A 27,091-nucleotide genomic window follows, 5' to 3' on the forward strand; every position below is an offset into this window, starting at 1 on the left:
CTGTGAAAGGTGATGTGCTACTGTTGGAAGAACACTGGCCGGCTTGTAGAGGGATATGTTGTCTTCAAGAAACATGATTGACAGGGGGCATCGGGCACCATATGAGGTGCAAGCTGTGACGCTGTTTGGCGCATTATTCTGAGGGTAGGTAGTCATGGAAACAGGGTGTTGACTTAGCGAAATTGAGCACTGATAGCTATGACATTCTGAAAATCACAGAGTGAGAGAGAGCGTGAGCAAGCTTGGATCTATCCTGTCCTCCTTGTGCAGGAAAAGACCCCTCGCCGGCCATTTCACATTCTGTGTGTCTCATCTCAAGCACAGCTGTATTAGCCAAAGGGATACACACAAACAGTGATGTTTCAATTAAAACACAAAAAAACTAATGCCACCAAGTTTCACAGAGTTCAACCGCCATTTTGTGTGCCAGATATTTTAATTTTTCAATGTGACTTCTGCTGACAGAACATCTTTCAGAATTATAACCAGTGTAATTAGCAAATTATAATAACAATAACAATATTACAATTGAGATAACACTTGATTTAAAAAAAGATAAAAAGGAAATAATCAAACTAGATAAAAAAACAAAATGAAAAAACACTTATAATAGCTTTTTTTTTTAAAGAGATCTATACGTTTCTATATTTTTCATTTATTTGTCCTTTTCCTTAAAAAAAAAAAATCACCCATCACCACATGATTCATCTAGGCTTTCTGTCTCTTTCATTGAATAGGTTTCTCTTACCTTTCAAACGCTTCAAAATGCTGTCCTCCTTTAGCTCCCTGCTGCCATGAATTCCATTCACACATGAGAACACTGAGTTCTGATATAATCCTCTGCAAACGAGCAGTCTTCGTCAAAGGTTCATGTCCTGTCTTTTATACAACAGAATAAAATGAGGGATCCTGATCGGCTGAGACTGGTGTTGTTGTACAAAACAGAGGAGTTTCTGAGGAGGCATGGGCCGTGAGGATGCCATGTGGGAGCAGCCATTTTGAGGACCATGTATTTCCTGTTTCTGCAGGTTGGTGTTTGGTGGAACACAGACCATCCCCTGTTGTTGGAGTCAATATGGTGGTTGAAGGGATCATCATCGTTCCATGTGTAATCAAATCATTCCCCACTGAATCAATTATAAACATAACTTTCATGAGGATGTACTAGACTGCTCTGCCACCTATACACTGACTGTACAAAACATTAGGAACACCTGCTCTTTCCATGACATAGGCTGACCATGTGAAGACTATGATCCCTTATTGATGTCACCTGTTAAATCCACTTCAATCAGTGTAGATGAAGAGGAGGAGACAGGTTAAAGACAGATTTTTAAGCCTCGAGACAATTGAGGCATGGATTGAGTATGTGTGCCATTCAGAGGGTGAATTTGAACGGGGTATGGTAGTAGGTGCCAGGCGCACAGGTTGGAGTGTGTCAATAGCTGCAATACTGCCGGGTTTTTCAAGCTCAACAGTTTCCTGTGTGTATCAAGAATGGTCCACCACCCAAAGGACATCCAGCCAACTTGACAACTGTGGGATGCATTGGAGTCAACATGGGCCAGCATCCCTGTGGAACGCTTTTAACACCTTGCAGTCCATTCCCCAACCAATTGAGGCTGTTCTGAGGGCAAAATGGGGTTCAACACAATATTAGGAAGGTGTTCCTAATGTTTTGTACACTCAGTGTATGATAATAATAACAATAATAATAGTAATAATGATGATAATTATAATAATCATTTGTTCTCAATATCATGATATATTGCATACAGACATACTGAATGCATGAAGTTGAAACCGATCACATTGCAATTTTAGATATTACCACTTGAATCAGAGAAAATGCTAACCCTTATCTGCTTTTAAGAGCTATCTACAGTATACGGTTGATAAGCATTTACTGAATTATTATAATTATCATCATTATCATCATTACAATATCCATATGGTTTGTATCAAAGGGTGAAGTTTTGTAATCATATTTCATATGTTCTCATTAAATGGAGAGTAAAGATCCCCCTTCTCCAATGACCCTGTTTATCTGGCATGAGAGGGAACGCTTTGTGATGCTACAAAAATTGAAGCCAAAATAAATTCAATCAAACACTGTGCCCGTTTCCAATTTTAGCTCTTGCTCATCCACAGCCTCCACTACAATATGTCCTTTTCCAGCACAGAATGTCGGCCATCTTGTTTCTAGCCAAACAAAGTTTTCATAGTGATGACCGCTATGACAGCAGTTCATATATTCTTCAGAAGCTGTGGCTATTTACTCAGAAACTTGGTAAAGATTCTTCATAATTTATTTCTTCGAATGAAAATATATTTATATATAATATGTACTTTCACAGTTTATTTGTATCTTTCGTAGTCCTTTTTGCTATTATTATTATTATTTTTTTTACGACGATTCACTCCATATACCTTCCTCTCCTTTAAAGAGAGTAGTCAGTCAGGTGTGAAAGAGGGGAGAAAGTGAGATTGAGCCCACTAAGTAAAACACAACCGTTGTTGATGTTGTTTCCTCTTCCTACACATTGCTTGTTGTCCGACACTAAACTGTGTTCTGCTCAATGGTTTACTTTCTGTCCTGTTCCACAGAGTGCGTCTGGGCAGCCCTGTACTGCTCTGACACAGTCCCAAACACTTATCCGCCTACTTCAACATAGTGACGCAGATCTTACCTCTATATATACATGGTGACTTGGATAGTATCTGATAATATACGAGGTGATCTGTATTTAGTTATAACCGTGGTGATTCTTATTGTGTCTGAGTATTGAACCTGGTCACCTGATTCAGTCTGGGAATGCTGCGGATGGATATATAGATTGCGAGGGCTTTTACTTTGGCACAGACATGCTCAAGTTTGGCACATAGTTGTCAATCTCATAATGCACTGTGTATGTGTTAGCTGATAGAATGTTCCTGTCCCTGTGTCGGGCTGTGTGTGTCTGTGTTTGTCTTGGAGTGTCTCAGAAGATGTTAATGCTTGGACGGGTGTTGAGCAGACACAGTAGAGGTGTGAGAACAATCTCTCCTCTCTCTCTCTCTCTCTCTATGCACTAACCATACAAAGCAATGTCTATGTAATATTTCATATTCTGCCTGCCTACAATTTCTATCCAAATATGGCCATGGGGATAGTACAATCAGACTCCTCTCTCTCCCTCCATCTCCCTGTTTTCTGTCTCTTCATCTCTCTCTCTTTCTCTCAGATCTGAGTCTCTTGCACATTCTCCTTGGAGCCACTCTTGAAGAGCAGAGGCTCGATCTGAGGGTTCTGGCCTTTCCCCATGAGCCCCTTCAGAGAGCTGTGGATGCCCAGCTGGGGCAGGGGCACAGGGGAGGGCAGCAAGCCACCCGTGGGGGTGCCACCGCTGGTGGAGGTGGGTCCCTGTGCACAGGAGTTGGGGGTGCTCTGGGAACAGGGGGAGAGGGAGGGGTTGTTGTTGTTGTTGAGGCCCATGCCCAGGCCCATCATGTTGTTGTTGAAGTGGTGGGCCTTGTAGTAGTGGTTGAGGTGCTCCTGTCTGGCTAGGTTGGGTAGGTTGACCATCTCCGGGTGATGCATCCTCAGGCTCTGCCCTCCTCCTACTCCTCCCCCTCCGCCTCCATCCCGAGAGACGGTGCCGCCCCCTGAGATGCCGCTCCCGCGTCCACCAGCACCTGCGCCAATCTCGTCCTCTACGTTGATGATCTCGATGGCGCGGGCGGGGCCGTGGTGCTTGTGCAGCTGGTGCTGCTTCCTCAGCTTGTAGAAGACCACCAGCATCACGGCTGCCATGAAGGTAATGGCCACAAAGCAGCCAATGATGATCTTGGTGGTCTTCATCACGTCATCAAGGCCAGAATAGCCCGTCTCGGCAGTGATGGGCACAGTAAAGGTGGGCCGGGTGGCCCGGGATGAGGACAAGGACCAGGCTGACAGGGAGGAGGCGGTGGTAGGGAGCCCCCCCCTCCACTGGTGGCCAGACGGGGTAATAACGTATGACTCGTTGTGGCTGTTCATGACGCCCGCGTAGACTGTCGGGCCCTCGTTGGGCTCCACCGTCTCCACGGTGACAGTAGTGAAGTAGCTGACGCCAACGTCGGCGGCAGTGACATTAAGCACGGCGGTTGCCGTGGTGTTGCCAGCCGAGTTGGTCACCATGCAGGTGTACTGACCCGTGTCCCTCAGTGTGACGTTGGTAAAGTTGAGCGTACCATCGTGCAGCACGGAGATCCGAACCCGGTAGGAGCCATGGGTCATCAGGGTGCCGTTGGGCGTGAGCCAGTTGACCGAGGTCATGGTGGTGCCCGTGCGACACTTCAGCTCTGCAGCCATGCCCTCGGTAACGTTGAGGTCGGTGGGTGGCTCCACGATGACGGGAGCGTAGCAGGTGAAGTGGCTCTGGTCCAGCTCCCCGATGTACCTGCCCTTCAGGCCAGGGGGAGCGTGGCAGCGGGCGCAGCACGTAGTGTTACTGGGCACCGTCTCCTTCAGCCACCAGCTGAGCCACAGCACGTCACAGTTGCACACCCAGGGGTTGTGGTTGAGGTGCACCCGCTCCAGCTGGTGCAGCGGGGTGAAGAGGTCATGGGGCAGCGAGTGCAGGGAGTTGTGGGAAAGGTTGAGCTCCTCCAGGTTCTTCAGGTCGTCGAAGGCGTTGCGCTCGATGACCTTCACTTGCGAGTGCATGAGCCACAGCTTACGGAGAGACACCAGGCCCTGGAAGGAGCCAGGCCGGATGATTTCCAGACGGTTCCCAGACAGCTCCAGCTCCTCCAGACGCACCAGGGCCGTCAGGTTGGGGATGTCCTTCAGACCACACATGCCCAGGTTCAGGTAGCGCAGGTTGACCAGGCCCACGAAGGCGGCGTCTGAGATGTAGTCCAGCTTCTTGAGCTCTCCCAGGTCCAGCCGGCGCAGCGAGGGCACGCGGTGGAAGGCGTAGCCCGGCAGCGTCTCGATGGGGTTGTTCCGTAACCACAGCTCCCGCAGCTTGCTGAGGTACTCGAAGGCCTGTGAGGGGACCAGGGTGAGGCGGTTGTCGAACAGCTCCAGCGTATTGAGGTTGGGCAGGCCATTGAATGCTCCCACCTCAATCTGACTGATTTTGTTCTTAGACAGCTGCAGGATCTCAAGGTGCCTCAAGTGCTTGAAGGTGTCTGACTTGATAACCTGGTGGGGAGAGAGAGAGAGGGAGAATGTTAATATCTCACAACATGAAGAGTGACTAGACTGTGTAAACAGGGTGCAGCTCCAGTGGCTGTGACAGCTGGGTAGAGTGTGAAAGCAATAGCACAGGTGTGAATGCAGGGACACTATCGGAACATTACCATAATGTTTTATAAACATGAGCATCAACTCAAATCTTACAGCGAGAGAAAACAAAAACTTCAAATGACTGATATGAGCCAAATTAAAATTCACAACACTTCAAAAAAATTATGAACACAGAGGCTGAAATGATTAATTGTGGTGTATCCGTTTTGGTAAATGAACAGACAACAGACATGGTTGTTTTTCTCATAGAGAAGATGTTTGCTGGTGCACTTGGACTGGGTGGGCCCCTGGATCTGGGCTGTCCAAACGGAGCTCATTTGGCCAGGCATCAGACACACAGCTAGTGAGCAGGACTAAAATCCCTTTAAATCTATTTTTATTTTTTATTTAACCTTTATTTAACTAGGCAAGTCATCTATGGCTGTGTGAGATATTTGTGGGCAATGCTCTCAGTGAGGGAGGCAGTGAGAAGCTCCTGGAGCCAGGCCACTGCATCCTCCTTATGTGGAGCAGGAGGGGGAGGGTGATAGGGAGGGTGGGGGTGTTTAAGAGGGGAGTGGGAGCTGTCAAAGCTTTACTCTCAGGGTACTTGGGGGAGAGAAGAGAAAAAATATACCAGAGAATCTAGGATGCCTCCAGGTGTTACAATATTTTTAGATTTTTAATCATTTCAAGTGGGGCTTCGGGATACAACAAATCCAATCAGAATCCGTTGGCTAAGAGGGAAGTGTAATGAATAGTGTTATTATTTCTTTATTTCATATTTTAACAAGCTGCATCTCTGTAACTCGTAAGACCAAACCATGAGGGTTGATGTTCCCATTTCATTCTGTAGCCATCATGTACAGTTCAATCATCTGCCTGTCTGAGTGGGATAGAATGGCTGTCCACTTCCTCTCTCTGCAGTCACTTTACTGATTTGCCACAAACTTTGCCAAAACTAAATGAGCATTAGCCTAAAACACTCTGTATCCAAATTCACAAATGGACTTAGCATATTCAGCAACCTCGTGTCTGTGAAGTTGTCTAGACATTTCTGGAGTGCAGCACATTTCTGAGCGCAAAGTTCCTAAATACATAAACTGAAAACAGCGGGAATATGTATTCTATTACACGGCTGACATGCTGAGGACGTTCACATTGGGAAGCTGGGGTTAAATGGAGTGTCCCAGTGCAGCTGTAAAACCACAACTACTACCTTGGGGTTCTGACATACAATCTGCTAACACATGTGTTCCTGTTTCTTTGCTGTTTGCTGTGTTACTGTTTGATTTACATATTAACATAACCTCCATTTCAATTGCAAAACGGTTGGGGAACACTTGTAGAACATAGGCATTATTCCATGGTAATTATAAGTGAATGACAGGTAATTACATTGAAACAAGTATATAAAAACAGGCATTTACATAATGCTTACCAACATACAGTACACGCACATGCACACACTCATGCATGGGCATGCACGCACACAAACACACAGACACACACACACTCATGCATGGGCATGCACGCACACAAACACACAGACACACACACAGTCAAACAAAAGAAATTAACATAGTGGATAATGCTCAGCACAGTCCATATTTACCTCTATTGAATTCTCCTGCAGGTTGAGGTATCGTGTGTTGACTGATATGCTCTCAGGCACCCCATCCAGACTCTGTCTTGTACAGATGACTCGACTGGCCTGATTGGAGCAGCTGCAATGGGTGGGGCAGGGGGAGGCGGCCTCTACAAATTCTGGCCCAGAGAGGAGGAGCCGCAGTAGCAGCTGGACCAATAGGAGGAGGAGGGGAGAGGGGCAGGGAAGGCAGGTCACCGTGGTGATGCGCATGGCAACTGGGACATGACCCTGCCCTTTCTCCGAAGATGTTGATCCCAAGATGATGGATTCCTCAACCAGGTTGACTTTGCTTAGTTTCTCCAGTGGCAATTTGTTCCTTTTAATGTTTCATTTTTAAAGGTGTTTTATCTTCTGTCTATCTCTGTTTTTTCCAGGGGGGTTTAACAGAAATATGTGCATAAACAGATGTTACTCCTTTTTTTCTGTCGTCTAGGGATTTGAGTGGGGCCTTTGAGAAGAATCCACGGGTTACTGTGAGAGAGAGAGAGAGAGAGAGAACACAGACATTAGAAATAGTACAGTATATTATGCTCCTCCAATTGTTTAGAAACATTTACACGGAGCAGAACTGATGGAAAAGTCAATATCCAGGTATGAGTTATTCTGAAAGGACTGTGGATCCTGTGCATAACTTGAGAAGCCTTAAAAGGTGTGTGTCATTGCTCATTAGTGAAGGTCAAGTTTTACAGCAAATCACTGTAGTGAACAGCAGTGTCATCATACAATAGATATCTTTACAATATTGCAACTCTGGATCATGCATTTCAGGTTACTGTCCGCCCTTGGAATGAAAAGTAATATTGTAATCCTAACACTCATGACTATGTTATTCATGAATTGGTTCTACAGTATATGCACTCACGCGTTCAAGACAACAGTTCTCAGGACGACAGTACAATACCAATAATATATTTTTTAAAGATTCTCTGGTACTTTTGTATACTTTTTAACCAGTAGTTCTGAAAGTAAAGCTCACGATCCAAAAGTGGTCCCCGAAAATTGCGTACTACGTCACATACTGTTTGAGTAGATATGTGCACCATGTCATTGCGCTCTCTCTCTCTCTGTGTGTGCGCCTCTTGCTAGCTGTCACTCAAATGGCGAGGGGCTGAAGCTCATTGGTTAGAGGGGCGGCAGGGTAGCCTAGTGGTTAGAGCGTTGGGCTAGTAACCGGAAGGTTGCAAGTTCAAAGCCCCGAGCTGACAAGGTACAAATCTGTCGTTCTGCCCCTGAACAGGCAGTTAACCCACTGTTCCTAGGCCGTCATTGAAAATAAGAATTTGTTCTTAACTGACTTGCCTAGTTAAATAAAGGTAAAAAAAATATTTAAAAAATAAAAAGAACTTGAATTTCTAGGGGGCTGGCCCACAAGGGGGAAAATGTAGGGAAATGGCGCAGTACAGCCTTCAAACTAGGGATATCACTAGGGATTTTGTCGCTAATTGAGGTAAGACAGTAATTCTGCTCATATATTATGCATATATGAACTACACATTGACACATCAAGCCCAAAGCGGGAGATTTAAAAAATACTTAGTAGTCGCCAAAGTTCCAGAGCATGTCTTTAAATCCCAGTGTCCAAACACTGAGTTGTGACTTCAACCCAAATCCTCTCTCTATTAGCATTGCACGGGTATTGGATTGACAGTACTAATTCTATTTCCATACTGGCTCTGTATTACATGCTCTAGGGGCCACAGAATGGTAGTGAAGGGTGCAGTCTTCCTTAACACTGATAGATGGTTAACTCTACCCAGGCTCCTGGAGCCAGCGAAGGAGAATTGCTCTCTCTCTGCAGGTCATTTAGACCTGAATAACCTTAAATATGGGCATACAGTCCACTATTATTAATGATGATGGCTGTAATGATGGGACTCTGACACTCAAATACATTTCACACACTTGGCATTCACACTTGGCTCAGGGAAAAAAACAAGAGGAGAGATTGAGAGAGAAAGGGAGAGAGGAATTATTAATCTGATAGATGACTGTACAGCTGAAGGGAGAGAGAGGGATTATTAATCTGATAGATGACTGTACAGCTGAAGGAAGAGAAGGGAATTATCAACACTACAGTAATAGATGAAAACTGAACAGTTGCAGAGAGGCAATGGGAGAGCGAAGGAGGGGGGGAGTGACAGAGCGAAAGAGAGAGAAGAGAGAGGGAGAGAGAGAAAGAAAGAACAAGAGGTTGGGCAAAGTGGGAGAGAGAGATAGTGAAACAGAGAGAGAGATGAGAGAGAGGGGTAGAGAAAGAACAAGATATTGGAGAGAGAGGGAGAGAAGGCAAGAGAGAGCGAGAGCGAGAGCGAGAGAGAGAGAGATTTACTTTATTCACTTTGTATGTTGTCTACCTCACTTGCTTTGGCAATGTTAACACATGTTTCCCATGCCAATAAAGCCCTTGAATTGAATTGAATTGAGAGAGAGAGAGAGAGCGAGAGAGAGAGAGAGAGAGAGAAAGAGATTGGGGATAGAGGGAGAAAGAGAGGGAGATAAAGATAGATGGATGGAGTAGAGGGAGTGAGAGGGATGCTATAGAGGGACAGAAGCAGAGAAGAGAGAGAAATAGTTGAGGGAATGAAAAAGAGAATGGCCGTAGAGAGAGGAAAAGATGGAGTAAGAAAAAATAAAGACTAAAAAGTAGGAGGGAAAAATAGATAGAGAGAGAGAGGCATTAATATGAATAACCTCAGAGAGAGGGGGGAGAAGACTAGATAGATAGATAGATAGATAGGGAGGGAGGGAGGGAGGGAGGGAGGGAGGGAGGGAGGGAGGGAGGGAGGGAGGGAGGGAGGGAGGGAGGGAGGGGAAAGACTCAATAGAGAGATGAATATAAAGTAGACAGAGATGGAGGGAGGGGAACAACAACACAGAGATGCATATAAAACAGAGAGTAATGGAGAGATGGAGGGGAAAGACAATACAGAAGAATTCATTTAAAAAGATGGATATGGGTGTACAGAAGAGATTTCTCTCACTGAACGGTAGATGAGTAGGGAAAGAGAGAAGGAGAAAGAAAGAGGGAGCAAAACAGGGGTGAGATTGACCAATAATTTGTAAGCAGAGTGGAATGACATTAAAACACAAACAAGGACACAGTGATAAATCATATCCAGCACCATCTCTGTGTGATAGAAGTGAACAGGACACAGTGATAAATCATATCCAGCACCATCTCTGTGTGATAGAAGTGAACAGGACACAGTGATAAATCATATCCAGCACCATCTCTGTGTGATAGAAGTGAACAGGACACAGTGATAAATCATATCTTCAGCACCATCTCTGTGTGATAGAAGTGAACAGGACACAGTGATAAATCATATCCAGCACCATCTCTGTGTGATAGAAGTGAACAGGACACAGTGATAAATCATATCCAGCACCATCTCTGTGTGATAGAAGTGAACAGGACACAGTGATAAATCATATCTTCAGCACCATCTCTGTGTGATAGAAGTGAACAGGACACAGTGATAAATCATATCTTCAGCACCATCTCTGTGTGATAGAAGTGAACAGGACACAGTGATAAATCATATCTTCAGCACCATCTCTGTGTGATAGAAGTGAACAGGACACAGTGATAAATCATATCTTCAGCACCATCTCTGTGTGATAGAAGTGAACAGGACACAGTGATAAATCATATCTTCAGCACCATCTCTGTGTGATAGAAGTGAACAGGACACAGTGAACAGTGAACAGGACAGTGATAAATCATATCCAGCACCATCTCTGTGTGATAGAAGTGAACAGGACACAGTGATAAATCATATCCAGCACCATCTCTGTGTGATAGAAGTGAACAGGACACAGTGATAAATCATATCCAGCACCATCTCTGTGTGATAGAAGTGAACAGGACACAGTGATAAATCATATCCAGCACCATCTCTGTGTGATAGAAGTGAACAGGACACAGTGATAAATCATATCCAGCACCATCTCTGTGTGATAGAAGTGAACAGGACACAGTGATAAATCATATCCAGCACCATCTCTGTGTGATAGAAGTGAACAGGACACAGTGATAAATCATATCCAGCACCATCTCTGTGTGATAGAAGTGAACAGGACACAGTGATAAATCATATCTTCAGCACCATCTCTGTGTGATAGAAGTGAACAGGACACAGTGATAAATCATATCTTCAGCACCATCTCTGTGTGATAGAAGTGAACAGGACACAGTGATAAATCATATCTTCAGCACCATCTCTGTGTGATAGAAGTGAACAGGACACAGTGATAAATCATATCTTCAGCACCATCTCTGTGTGATAGAAGTGAACAGGACACAGTGATAAATCATATCCAGCACCATCTCTGTGTGATAGAAGTGAACAGGACACAGTGATAAATCATATCCAGCACCATCTCTGTGTGATAGAAGTGAACAGGACACAGTGATAAATCATATCCAGCACCATCTCTGTGTGATAGAAGTGAACAGGACACAGTGATAAATCATATCCAGCACCATCTCTGTGTGATAGAAGTGAACAGGACACAGTGATAAATCATATCCAGCACCATCTCTGTGTGATAGAAGTGAACAGGACACAGTGATAAATCATATCCAGCACCATCTCTGTGTGATAGAAGTGAACAGGACACAGTGATAAATCATATCCAGCACCATCTCTGTGTGATAGAAGTGAACAGGACACAGTGATAAATCATATCTTCAGCACCATCTCTGTGTGATAGAAGTGAACAGGACACAGTGATAAATCATATCTTCAGCACCATCTCTGTGTGATAGAAGTGAACAGGACACAGTGATAAATCATATCTTCAGCACCATCTCTGTGTGATAGAAGTGAACAGGACACAGTGATAAATCATATCTTCAGCACCATCTCTGTGTGATAGAAGTGAACAGGACACAGTGATAAATCATATCTTCAGCACCATCTCTGTGTGATAGAAGTGAACAGGACACAGTGATAAATCATATCCAGCACCATCTCTGTGTGATAGAAGTGAACAGGACACAGTGATAAATCATATCCAGCACCATCTCTGTGTGATAGAAGTGAACAGGACACAGTGATAAATCATATCTTCAGCACCATCTCTGTGTGATAGAAGTGAACAGGACACAGTGATAAATCATATCTTCAGCACCATCTCTGTGTGATAGAAGTGAACAGGACACAGTGATAAATCATATCCAGCACCATCTCTGTGTGATAGAAGTGAACAGGACACAGTGATAAATCATATCTTCAGCACCATCTCTGTGTGATAGAAGTGAACAGGACACAGTGATAAATCATATCTTCAGCACCATCTCTGTGTGATAGAAGTGAACAGGACACAGTGATAAATCATATCTTCAGCACCATCTCTGTGTCCAGAACAGGACACAGTGATAAATCATATCTTCAGCACCATCTCTGTGTGATAGAAGTGAACAGGACACAGTGATAAATCATATCTTCAGCACCATCTCTGTGTGATGAACAGGACACAGTGATAAATCATATCTTCAGCACCATCTCTGTGTGATAGAAGGACAGGACACAGTGATAAATCATATCCAGCACCATCTCTGTGTGATAGAAGTGAACAGGACACAGTGATAAATCATATCCAGCACCATCTCTGTGTGATAGAAGTGAACAGGACACAGTGATAAATCATATCCAGCACCATCTCTGTGTGATAGAAGTGAACAGGACACAGTGATAAATCATATTCAGCACCATCTCTGTGTGATAGAAGTGAACAGGACACAGTGATAAATCATATCCAGCACCATCTCTGTGTGATAGAAGTGAACAGGACACAGTGATAAATCATATCTTCAGCACCATCTCTGTGTGATAGAAGTGAACAGGACACAGTGATAAATCATATCTTCAGCACCATCTCTGTGTGATAGAAGTGAACAGGACACAGTGATAAATCATATCCAGCACCATCTCTGTGTGATAGAAGTGAACAGGACACAGTGATAAATCATATCTTCAGCACCATCTCTGTGTGATAGAAGTGAACAGGACACAGTGATAAATCATATCATCTCAGCACCATCTCTGTGTGATAGAAGTGAACAGGACACAGTGATAAATCATATCCAGCACCATCTCTGTGTGATAGAAGTGAACAGGACACAGTGATAAATCATATCTTCAGCACCATCTCTGTGTGATAGAAGTGAACAGGACACAGTGATAAATCATATCTTCAGCACCATCTCTGTGTGATAGAAGTGAACAGGACACAGTGATAAATCATATCCAGCACCATCTCTGTGTGATAGAAGTGAACAGGACACAGTGATAAATCATATCTTCAGCACCATCTCTGTGTGATAGAAGTGAACAGGACACAGTGATAAATCATATCTTCAGCACCATCTCTGTGTGATAGAAGTGAACAGGACACAGTGATAAATCATATCTTCAGCACCATCTCTGTGTGATAGAAGTGAACAGGACACAGTGATAAATCATATCCAGCACCACCATCTCTGTGTGATAGAAGTGAACAGGACACAGTGATAAATCATATCTTCAGCACCATCTCTGTGTGATAGAAGTGAACAGGACACAGTGATAAATCATATCCAGCACCATCTCTGTGTGATAGAAGTGAACAGGACACAGTGATAAATCATATCCAGCACCATCTCTGTGTGATAGAAGTGAACAGGACACAGTGATAAATCATATCCAGCACCATCTCTGTGTGATAGAAGTGAACAGGACACAGTGATAAATCATATCTTCAGCACCATCTCTGTGTGATAGAAGTGAACAGGACACAGTGATAAATCATATCCAGCACCATCTCTGTGTGATAGAAGTGAACAGGACACAGTGATAAATCATATCAGCAATCTCTGTGTGATAGAATGAACAGGACACAGTGATAAATCATATCTTCAGCACCATCTCTGTGTGATAGAAGTGAACAGGACACAGTGATAAATCATATCTTCAGCACCATCTCTGTGTGATAGAAGTGAACAGGACACAGTGATAAATCATATCTTCAGCACCATCTCTGTGTGATAGAAGTGAACAGGACACAGTGATAAATCATATCCAGCACCATCTCTGTGTGATAGAAGTGAACAGGACACAGTGATAAATCATATCCAGCACCATCTCTGTGTGATAGAAGTGAACAGGACACAGTGATAAATCATATCCAGCACCATCTCTGTGTGATAGAAGTGAACAGGACACAGTGATAAATCATATCCAGCACCATCTCTGTGTGATAGAAGTGAACAGGACACAGTGATAAATCATATCCAGCACCATCTCTGTGTGATAGAAGTGAACAGGACACAGTGATAAATCATATCCAGCACCATCTCTGTGTGATAGAAGTGAACAGGACACAGTGATAAATCATATCTTCAGCACCATCTCTGTGTGATAGAAGTGAACAGGACACAGTGATAAATCATATCCAGCACCATCTCTGTGTGATAGAAGTGAACAGGACACAGTGATAAATCATATCTTCAGCACCATCTCTGTGTGATAGAAGTGAACAGGACACAGTGATAAATCATATCCAGCACCATCTCTGTGTGATAGAAGTGAACAGGACACAGTGATAAATCATATCCAGCACCATCTCTGTGTGATAGAAGTGAACAGGACACAGTGATAAATCATATCCAGCACCATCTCTGTGTGATAGAAGTGAACAGGACACAGTGATAAATCATATCTTCAGCACCATCTCTGTGTGATAGAAGTGAACAGGACACAGTGATAAATCATATCCAGCACCATCTCTGTGTGATAGAAGTGAACAGGACACAGTGATAAATCATATCCAGCACCATCTCTGTGTGATAGAAGTGAACAGGACACTGTGATAAATCATATCCAGCACCATCTCTGTGTGATAGAAGTGAACAGGACACCGTGATAAATCATATCCAGCACCATCTCTGTGTGATAGAAGTGAACAGGACACTGTGATAAATCATATCCAGCACCATCTCTGTGTGATAGAAGTGAACAGGACACCGTGATAAATCATATCCAGCACCATCTCTGTGTGATAGAAGTGAACAGGACACTGTGATAAATCATATCCAGCACCATCTCTGTGTGATAGAAGTGAACAGGACACCGTGATAAATCATATCCAGCACCATCTCTGTGTGATAGAAGTGAACAGGACACTGTGATAAATCATATCCAGCACCATCTCTGTGTGATAGAAGTGAACAGGACACCGTGATAAATCATATCCAGCACCATCTCTGTGTGATAGAAGTGAACAGGACACTGTGATAAATCATATCCAGCACCATCTCTGTGTGATAGAAGTGAACAGGACACCGTGATAAATCATATCCAGCACCATCTCTGTGTGATAGAAGTGAACAGGACACCGTGATAAATCATATCCAGCACCATCTCTGTGTGATAGAAGTGAACAGGACACAGTGATAAATCATATCCAGCACCATCTCTGTGTGATAGAAGTGAACAGGACACTGTGATAAATCATATCCAGCACCATCTCTGTGTGATAGAAGTGAACAGGACACCGTGATAAATCATATCCAGCACCATCTCTGTGTGATAGAAGTGAACAGGACACTGTGATAAATCATATCCAGCACCATCTCTGTGTGATAGAAGTGAACAGGACACCGTGATAAATCATATCCAGCACCATCTCTGTGTGATAGAAGTGAACAGGACACCGTGATAAATCATATCCAGCACCATCTCTGTGTGATAGAAGTGAACAGGACACAGTGATAAATCATATCCAGCACCATCTCTGTGTGATAGAAGTGAACAGGACACCGTGATAAATCATATCCAGCACCATCTCTGTGTGATAGAAGTGAACAGGACACAGTGATAAATCATATCCAGCACCATCTCTGTGTGATAGAAGTGAACAGGACACAGGTCCGGTCCTGACCTGCTGCTGCTGGGACCGTCACAGCTCTAGAACCAGATACTGTGTACTGGACCCGTCAGTCACAGCTCTAGATCAGAACCAGTAGGGTACTGGGACAGTTACAGCTCTAGACCACAACCAGTAGGGTACTGGGACAGTCACAGCTCTAGACCAGAACCAGGAGGGTACTGGGACTGTCACGCACAGCTCTAGACCAAAACCAGTAGGGTACTGGGACAGTCACAGTTCTAGACCAGAACCAGTAGGATACAGGGACAGTCACAGTTCTAGACCAGAACCAGTAGGATACTGGGACAGTCACAGCTCTAGACAAGAACCAGAGGATACTGGGACACTCACAGCTCTAGACCAGAACCAGTAGGGTACTGGGACCGTCACACACAGCTCTAGACCAGAACCAGTAGGGTACTGGGAGAGTCACTCACAGCTCTAGACCAGAACCAGTAGGGTACTGGGTAAGTCACAGCTCTAGACCAAAACCAGTAGGGTACTGGGACCGTCACACACAGCTCTAGACCAGAACCAGTAGGCTACTAGGACAGTCACAACTCTAGACCAGATCCAGTAGGATACTGGGACCATCACAGATCTAGACCAGAACCAGTAGGGTACTGGGACAGTCACAGTTCTAGACCAGAACCAGTAGGGTACCGGGACAGTCACAGTTCTAGACCAGAACCAGTAGGATACCGGGACCGTCACAGCTCTAGATCAGAACCAGTAGGGTACTGGGACAGTCACAGCTCTAGACCAGAACCAGTAGGGTACTGGGACAGTCACGGCTCTAGACCAGAACCAGTAGGATACTGGGACACTCACAGCTCTAGACCAGATCCAGTAGGATACTGGGACCATCAAAGATCTAGACCTAAACCAGTAGGGTACTCGGACAGTCACAGCTTGAGACCAGAAGCAGTAGGGTACCGGGACAGTCACAGCTCTAGACCAGAACCAGTAGGACACTGGGACACTCACAGTTCTAGACCAGAACCAGTAGGATACTGGGACCGTCACAGCTCTAGACCAGAACCAGTAGGGTACTGGGACCGTCACACACAGTTCTAGACCAGAACCAGTAGGATACCGGGACAGTCACAGCTCTAGATCAGAACCAGTAGGGTACTGGGACAGTCACAGCTCTAGACCAGAACCAGTAGGGTACTGGGACACTCACAGTTCTAGACCAGAACCAGTAGGATACTGGGACCGTCACAGCTCTAGACCAAAACCAGTAAGGTACTGCGACAGTCACAACTCTAGACCAGAACCAGTAGGGTACTGGGACACTCACAGCTCTAGACCAGAACCAGTAGGGTACTGGGACCGTCACACACAGCTCTAGACCAGAACCAGTAGGGTACTGGGACAGTCACTCACAGCTCTAGACCAGAACCAGTAGGGTACTGGGACAGTCACAGTTCTAGACCAGAACCAGGAGGGTACTGGGACTGTCACACACAGCTCTAGACCAAAACCAGTAGGGTACTGGGACAGTCACAGTTCTAGACCAGAAGCAGTAGGATACCGGGACAGTCACAGCTCTAGATCAGAACCAGTAGGGTACTGGGACAGTCACAGCTCTAGACCAGAACCAGTAGGATACTGGGACAGTCACAGCTCTAGATCAGAACCAGTAGGGTACTGGGACAGTCACAGCTCTAGACCAGAACCAGTAGGATACTGGGACCATCACAGATCTAGACCTAAACCAGTAGGGTACTCAGACAGTCACAGCTTGAGACCAGAAGCAGTAGGGTACGGGGACCGTCACTCACAGCTCTAGACCAGAATCAGTAGGGTACTGGGACAGTCACAACTCTAGACCAGAACCAGTAAGGTACTGGGACACTCACAGTTCTAGACCAGAACCAGTAGGATACTGGGACCATCACAGCTCTAGACCAAAACCATTAAGGTACTGCGACAGTCACAACTCTAGACCAGAACCAGTAGGGTACTGGGACACTCACAGTTCTAGACCAGAACCAGTAAGATACTGGGACCGTCACAGCTCTAGACCAAAACCAGTAAGGTACTGCGACAGTCACAACTCTAGACCAGAACCAGTAGGGTACTGGGACACTCACAGCTCTAGACCAGAACCAGTAGGGTACTGGGACAGTCACTCACAGCTCTAGACCAGAACCAGTAGGGTACTGGGACAGTCACAGTTCTAGACCAGAACCAGGAGGGTACTGGGACTATCACACACAGCTCTAGACCAAAACCAGTAGGGTACTGGGACAGTCACAGTTCTAGACCAGAAGCAGTAGGATACCGGGACAGTCACAGCTCTAGATCAGAACCAGTAGGGTACTGGGACAGTCACAGCTCTAGACCAGAACCAGTAGGATACTGGGACAGTCACAGCTCTAGATCAGAACCAGTAGGGTACTGGGACAGTCACAGCTCTAGACCAGAACCAGTAGGATACGGGGACACTCACAGCTCTAGACCAGATCCAGTAGGATACTGGGACCATCACAGATCTAGACCTAAACCAGTAGGGTACTCGGACAGTCACAGCTTGAGACCAGAAGCAGTAGGGTACGGGGACCGTCACACACAGCTCTAGACCAGAACCAGTAGGGTACTGGGACAGTCACTCACAGCTCTAGACCAGAATCAGTAGGGTACTGGGACAGTCACAACTCTAGACCAGAACCAGTAGGGTACTGGGACACTCACAGTTCTAGACCAGAACCAGTAGGATACTGGGACCATCACAGCTCTAGACCAAAACCAGTAAGGTACTGCGACAGTCACAACTCTAGACCAGAACCAGTAGGGTACTGGGACACTCACAGTTCTAGACCAGAACCAGTAGGATACTGGGACCATCACAGCTCTAGACCAGAACCAGTAGGGTACTGGGACAGTCACAGCTCTAGACCAGCACAAGTAGGGTACTGGGACCGTCACACACAGCTCTAGACCAGAACCAGTAGGGTACTGGGACAGTCACTCATGGCTCTAGACCAGAACCAGTAGGGTCCTGGGACAGTCACAGTTCTAGACCAGAACCAGTAGGGTACGGGGACCGTCACACACAGCTCTAGACCAGAACCAGTAGGGTACTGGGACAGTCACTCACAGCTCTAGACCATAATCAGTAGGGTACTGGGACAGTCACAACTCTAGACCAGAACCAGTAGGGTACTGGGACACTCACAGTTCTAGACCAGAACCAGTAGGATACTGGGACCGTCACAGCTCTAGACCAAACCCAGTAAGGTACTGCGACAGTCACAACTCTAGACCAGAACCAGTAGGGTACTGGGACACTCACAGTTCTAGACCAGAACCAGTAGGATACTGGGACCGTCACACACAGCTCTAGACCAGAACCAGTAGGGTACTGGGACAGTCACTCACAGCTCTAGACCAGAACCGGTAGGGTACTGGGACAGTCACAGTTCTAGACCAGAAGCAGTGGGATACCGGGACAGTCACAGCTCTAGATCAGAACCAGTAGCGTACTGGGACAGTCACAGCTCTAGACCAGAACCAGTAGGATACTGGGACCATCACAGCTCTAGACCAGAACCAGTAGGATACGGGGACACTCACAGCTCTAGACCAGATCCAGTAGGATACTGGGACCATCACAGATCTAGAACTAAACCAGTAGGGTACTCGGACAGTCACAGCTTGAGACCATAACCAGTAGGGTACCGAGACAGTCACAGTTCTAGACCAGAACCAGTAGGATACCGGGACAGTCACAGCTCTAGATCAGAACCAGTAGGGTACTGGGGCAGTCACAGCTCTAGACCAGAACCAGTAGGATACTGGGACAGTCACAGCTCTAGACCAGCACCAGTAGGGTACTGGGACCGTCACACACAGCTCTAGACCAGAACCAGTAGGGTACTGGGACAGTCACTCACAGCTCTAGACCAGAACCAGTAGGGTCCTGGGACAGTCACAGTTCTAGACCAGAACCAGTAGGGTACTGGGACTGTCACACACAGCTCTAGACCAGAACCAGTAGGGTCCTGGGACAGTCACAGTTCTAGACCAGAACCAGTAGGGTCCTGGGACAGTCACAACTCTAGACCAGAACCAGTAGGGTACTGGGACACTCACAGTTCTAGACCAGAACCAGTAGGATACTGGGACCGTCACAGCTCTAGACCAAAACCAGTAAGGTACTGCGACAGTCACAACTCTAGACCAGAACCAGTAGGGTACTGGGACACTCACAGCTCTAGACCAGAACCAGTAGGGTACTGGGACACTCACAGTTCTAGACCAGAACCAGTAGGATACTGGGACCGTCACAGCTCTAGACCAAAACCAGTAAGGTACTGCGACAGTCACAACTCTAGACCAGAACCAGTAGGGTACTGGGACACTCACAGCTCTAGACCAGAACCAGTAGGGTACTGGGACCGTCACACACAGCTCTAGACCAGAACCAGTAGGGTACTGGGACAGTCACAGTTCTAGACCAGAACCAGGAGGGTACTGGGACTGTCACACACAGCTCTAGACCAAAACCAGTAGGGTACTGGGACAGTCACAGTTCTAGACCAGAAGCAGTAGGATACCGGGACAGTCACAGCTCTAGATCAGAACCAGTAGGGTACTGGGACAGTCACAGCTCTAGACCAGAACCAGTAGGATACTGGGACAGTCACAGCTCTAGATCAGAACCAGTAGGGTACTGGGACAGTCACAGCTCTAGACCAGAACCAGTAGGATACGGGGACACTCACAGCTCTAGATCAGATCCAGTAGGATACTGGGACCATCACAGATCTAGACCTAAACCAGTAGGGTACTCGGACAGTCACAGCTTGAGACCAGAAGCAGTAGGGTACGGGGACCGTCACACACAGCTCTAGACCAGAACCAGTAGGGTACTGGGACAGTCACTCACAGCTCTAGACCAGAATCAGTAGGGTACTGGGACAGTCACAACTCTAGACCAGAACCAGTAGGGTACTGGGACACTCACAGTTCTAGACCAGAACCAGTAGGATACTGGGACCGTCACAGCTCTAGACCAAAACCAGTAAGGTACTGCGACAGTCACAACTCTAGACCAGAACCAGTAGGGTACTGGGACACTCACAGCTCTAGACCAGAACCAGTAGGGTACTGGGACACTCACAGTTCTAGACCAGAACCAGTAGGATACTGGGACCGTCACAGCTCTAGACCAAAACCAGTAAGGTACTGCGACAGTCACAACTCTAGACCAGAACCAGTAGGGTACTGGGACACTCACAGCTCTAGACCAGAACCAGTAGGGTACTGGGACAGTCACAGCTCTAGACCAGCACAAGTAGGGTACTGGGACCGTCACACACAGCTCTAGACCAGAACCAGTAGGGTACTGGGACAGTCACTCACGGCTCTAGACCAGAACCAGTAGGGTCCTGGGACAGTCACAGTTCTAGACCAGAACCAGTAGGGTACGGGGACCGTCACCCACAGCTCTAGACCAGAACCAGTAGGGTACTGGGACAGTCACTCACAGCTCTAGACCATAATCAGTAGGGTACTGGGACAGTCACAACTCTAGACCAGAACCAGTAGGGTACTGGGACACTCACAGTTCTAGACCAGAACCAGTAGGATACTGAGACCGTCACAGCTCTAGACCAAAACCAGTAAGGTACTGCGACAGTCACAACTCTAGACCAGAACCAGTAGGGTACTGGGACACTCACAGTTCTAGACCAGAACCAGTAGGGTACTGGGACAGTCACTCACAGCTCTAGACCAGAACCAGTAGGGTACTGGGACAGTCACAGTTCTAGACCAGAACCAGGAGGGTACTGGGACTGTCACACACAGCTCTAGACCAAAACCAGTAGGGTACTGGGACAGTCACAGTTCTAGACCAGAAGCAGTAGGATACCGGGACAGTCACAGCTCTAGACCAGAACCAGTAGGATACTGGGACCATCACAGCTCTAGACCAGAACCAGTAGGATACGGGGACACTCACAGCTCTAGACCAGATCCAGTAGGATACTGGGACCATCACAGATCTAGACCTAAACCAGTAGGGTACTCGGACAGTCACAGCTTGAGACCATAACCAGTAGGGTACCGGGACAGTCACAGTTCTAGACCAGAACCAGTAGGATACCGGGACAGTCACAGCTCTAGATCAGAACCAGTAGGGTACTGGGGCAGTCACAGCTCTAGACCAGAACCAGTAGGATACTGGGACAGTCACAGTTCTAGACCAGAACCAGTAGGGTACTGGGACTGTCACACACAGCTCTAGACCAGAACCAGTAGGGTACTGGGACAGTCACAATTCTAGACTAGAACCAGTAGGATACAGGGACAGTCACAGCTCTAGACCAGAACCAGTAGGGTACTGGGACAGTCACAGCTCTAGACCAGAACCAGTAGGGTACTGGGACAGTCACAGTTCTAGACCAGAACCAGTAGGATACCGGGACAGTCACAGTTCTAGACCAGAACCAGTAGGGTACTGGGACAGTCACAGCTCTAGACCAGAGCCAGTAGGGTACTGGGACAGTCACAGCTCTAGACCAGAACCAGTAGTCACTATGCACATAACACTGGACCCTTATACGGCAAGCTTCTCACAATGTTAAATACAGATAAAACGACACTCCTTGTCGTGACAAAAACATTTTTGGCAAGACAAGGAATGGTAAGGAGTGGGATGTTAGCGCAAACAGACTGATATATACCCAGGCTACCTCAGTTTTGGTACCTCCCTGCATTTGCGTGAAACTTTGAGGCAAATCTCTTAGAAGCATACCTCCACATTATATGCTGTGACATCATCATATACATCATCCCCATGACAGTTTCATTTAAATATTGTCTTTCAGTGCCAATCTCACAGGGGGAAAGAATCATTTAAATTTGCATTTAATGTTCTGAAAAACGAATCCCCGGTGTTTCTCTTCTCTATCGTGGCTATTATGTGCATCCCAGCATATGTAACATAACAACAGACTGAAGGCATTACCCTTGAAATGACAGCCACCTCTATGTTTAATTTTAGCCACCATTAGGACTGATGTGTAAGTACGGCAGTTATTTTGGGGAGACGACAGCTGATCCAAATCAAAGGGAGCCAAGGGAGATGGGATGAGATGTGAGGCTGAGAGAGAGATGCAGGCTGAAATAGTTTGGTTGGTTAGTGGGGAGTGGAGTAGAGTCCATCGAGGAACTGGAAGTAGTTGGAGTTGGCGTCTGCTTCACTGTTGTCGAATCGCTGTCACCATCAACATTTTAGTGGCCTCTGCCTGTCTCCATCTCTCTCTAGGTCACTCTCTTTCTGCTCTCTCTCTCTCTCTCTCTCTCCTCCCCTCCTATTTTTCTCTCCTCTCTCCCCATGTGTTGCTGCTGTGTCCAGTGGCTGTGGAAATACTGCATTGACCTCTCAGTTTGATGAAAGATTAACCTGCTACACTGACACATATTAACCCTTTGATCTCGGTTCTCTGTCTGCCTCGCAGGAGATCACTGTCGCTTCAATCGTTCCCCTGTTTTCTCACTTTCTCTCAATTCAAATCTTAGCCAAGAGAGTAGCCATGGTTACCTATTCACCACACTCTGCCCCTTTCTCCCTCTTCAGCTGTATCCCACCCTTTCCACATGCCCCTCCCTTCTGCCACTCATTAAAAAGCAACATTTTTTGAAGGTATACACAGGCACACCCATAATCACATATTCAGAAAGAAAGAAATATACTAATGCAGTGAGAGAGAACTAAAGACCCTGTGGGTTGTGTCATCTTCCTGCAGGCAGGCAGGCAGGCAGGCAGGCAGGCAGGCAGACAGACAGACATCTCCAGTGGTGCTCTGCCATCCTAACAGTTTGGAACTGGGAGCCAGCCATCAATAATGAGTGTGCAGATACCACAATGTCGGCTCAGTAGACAGAGCCCAGGCACCCAGTAGACAGACAGAGCTCCTATCTATTCTACTATCTGTATGTAGAGAGGAGACCCCTGACATATGTGATCAGACTGACACCTAGGGCTCCGTTCAGTCCCGATCACTGAAGCGTTACAGATTGCACGATAGAAATGTTAAGGCCATTTTGATTGAGCCGACACATGCAGCGTTTACAAGGAATGCAGTCTCTGTTAAAGCGGGAACATTGCCTTTACATTTCAATCACGCTGTAACGCTGTCCGTGATACAGATTGAATAGAGTCCCTGGCCAGGGTTAGAACATAACACCCAAGATGGTGACAGATATTATTCTTGACCTCTCCTGTTACCAACAATAAGTTCATTGACAATGTTTACAAACTCATTTTCAAGAGCTCGAGTGTCATGAAACTGTTGAAAGTTACTGCAGAGAGGTCTATCATTTCCCCGCCCTCCCGCCTAACTTCCACAGTGAGCCTGCTCTCTGTTATCATGTGATCTATACTGAACAGCTCACAGCGAAGTGTAAGATATGATAAATCAGCACTAATATGATTACCCCGTGTGTCTGCTGGTTAACATTGGCTGTTTTTTAACTTTCTGCACTACAAGAGTCCCCAGCCTACAATCTCTCTCTGTTTATCCCTTCTAGTGGAAAAGCAGCTCATGCAGGATAATACTCAGAAGCCAACCCCAAAATAAAACCATGCCACCAAAGAAAAACGAAATCCCTTGATACAGTATTTATTTGAAACAACTATGTAGAGAACATTTCAAATGCGGTAACTTTAAGCTACTGGTTTGTTGGCAGATATTAGCAGCAGTCTTCTTGTTTTGTCTCTACAGTAGTTCTCAGCCATAGAAGTGCTTGGTTCACGTTATTCTACATATTCAACTTCTGTGTAATCCAATAGAACGACTACACACAATCTAGCCTAAAATGTTGGGCTGATGTACTCATCCTACTTCATTTTACTCTCACATTCAGAGCCACTTGTAAATGTTTAAAGCATTTGAATAACAGCCAAGTGAAATTTACTCTGGGACCAAAGACCAGGAGCTTTTACATAAATGAAAAGGAGAATACTGCATCATGACACAGTCCCCGATTTAATGGAAAACAAAAAAATGGTTTTATTCTGCAGGAGGAACACAGTCAAGCACAGACTAGTGGAGGGAAACCAACGGAAAACACACACACACACACACACACACACACACACACACACACACACACACACACACACACACACACACAGTCTGTGTGACTGAACACCTTTTCAATAGGCATACACCTCCTCCCTACCCTGATACACCTCCTCCCTACCCTGATACACCTCCACCCCTACCCTGATACACCTCCACCCCTACCCTGATACACCTCCACCCCTACCCTGATACACCTCCTCCCTACCCTGATACACCTCCACCCCTACCCTGATACACCTCCACCCCTACCCTGATACACCTCCACCCCTACCCTGATACACCTCCACCCCTACCCTGATACACCTCCACCCCTACCCTGATACAACTCCTCCCTACCCTGATACACCTCCTCCCTACCCTGATACACCTCCACCCCTACCCTGATACACCTCCTCCCTACCCTGATACACCTCCACCCCTACCCTGATACACCTCCTCCCTACCTGATACACCTCCACCCCTACCCTGATACACCTCCACCCTACCCTGATACACCTCCTCCCTACCCTGATACACCTCCACCCCTACCCTGATACACCTCCACCCCTACCCTGATACACCTCCACCCCTACCCTGATACACCTCCACCCCTACCCTGATGCACCTCCACCCCTACCCTGATGCACCTCCACCCCTACCCTGATGCACCTCCACCCCTACCCTGATGCACCTCCACCCCTACCCTGATACACCTCCACCCTTGTTGTTGAATGACAGCTGACATCACATGCCCACACACACACACGCACACACGCACACACACACACACACACACACACACACACACACACACACAATTCAGGGTGTGCTATAAGCAGTGTGAATAACAGTGTGCTAACTTCCTGCTTTGAGTTGGCTCAGTAATACCTGATTTATGTGGATCTCAGGGGAGGAAGCCCCCAGGTTATTGAAATATTGTGCACAGGGTTCGAGTGGGGATGTTAGTACAAGTAAATCAATGGTGGCAGTCAATACCCTACCTGGGCTAAAGGCACGGGAGGTCAGCTACCAGATTCAGCTGAAAACACTACTATTGTGCTGCATATTGATTTCAACCATCATCCCGCATTTTTTACACACACAGGTTTCTATAAAGAACATTTCAGAGGCAACATCCGTTTTTGATGGTTGGTAATCCATATTTATGCAAATGATGATACAACATAATGTATCATAAGTCATTGAATAAATATTGCAGAGTTCTCGATTTATAAATGATGAGACAAACCTTAACACCTTCAAAATAGCCAGGATAAATTGTAAAGCAAGACTTTATTTGTTGAGACTTAGCACTACACATTCACTGGACTCTACACACACATTCACTCTATACATAGACACATCAAGCAGTCTCTCTCAATGCGCACACAGTCTGTGGGCTTCATTTGAATTCAGGATGCAAAGTGAAGGCCTGATCTATTCAGAATTGCTCATACAGGAGAGAGAGTGAGAGCGAGAGAGAGAGAGAGAGAGAGAGAGAGAGAGAGAGAGAGAGACAGCCCTCCTCTCCTTCAGAGAGAGGTCCATGAGCAGCAGATTAAAAGTCAGTGTGTTCATCACCCTTCTAAAGCACTCCCATTAGCACACATTACATTACCTTCCCCACATGTTCAAATCCCTCACTGCAAGCTTCATACGACTCATCATTGCATGCCGGGATGAAAGACCTTTCAATGTTAACATCTTAACTCTAACATTGTCACGCCCTGACCTTAGATATCTCTGTTTTTCTATATATTTTGGTTCGGTCAGGGTGTGACTAGGGTGGGTACTCTACTTTTTGTATGTCTAGGGGTTTTTGTATGTCTATGTTGGCCTGATATGTTTCCCAATCAGAGACAGCTGTTTAACGTTGTCTCTGATTGGGGATCATATTTAGGTAGCCATTTTCCTCATTTGTGTTGTGGGATCTTGACTATGTGGAGTTGAGTCTGCACTAAGTTGTATAGCTTCACGTTTAGTTCGTTGGTTTTATTGTTTTTTGTTAAGTATTTCATTCATTAAAAGAGAATGTACGCATACTACGCTGCGCCTTGGTCTCACTCATACGACGATCGTGACAAACATTCACTAGATGCCTTCAAAAAGTATTCATACCCCTTATTTTTTTCCACATTCTGTTTGTTGTGTTACTGCCTGAATTCAAAAACTCACCTACACACACTAATC

General features: G+C 46.1%; 1 protein-coding gene across 1 annotated transcript in view; it reads right to left on the bottom strand.

Annotated features, from left to right (window-relative positions):
• Positions 1-423: 423 nt before the first annotated feature.
• Positions 424-27,091, bottom strand: part of LOC115122272 (leucine-rich repeat-containing protein 4B-like) — a 48,671-nt gene continuing 22,003 nt past the window's right edge. Inside the window, exons 3-4 of the mRNA XM_065010268.1 lie at positions 6,870-7,376; positions 424-5,170 (exon numbers count right to left, since the gene is read on the bottom strand). Coding sequence (XP_064866340.1) covers positions 3,221-5,170; positions 6,870-7,115 — 2,196 coding nt within the window. The 5' untranslated portion in view covers positions 7,116-7,376 and the 3' untranslated portion in view covers positions 424-3,220. The remainder of the gene's footprint in view (positions 5,171-6,869; positions 7,377-27,091) is intronic.

The sequence above is a fragment of the Oncorhynchus nerka genome, linkage group LG26 (assembly GCF_034236695.1).
Source record: "Oncorhynchus nerka isolate Pitt River linkage group LG26, Oner_Uvic_2.0, whole genome shotgun sequence".
Taxonomy (NCBI): Eukaryota; Metazoa; Chordata; class Actinopteri; order Salmoniformes; family Salmonidae; genus Oncorhynchus; species Oncorhynchus nerka.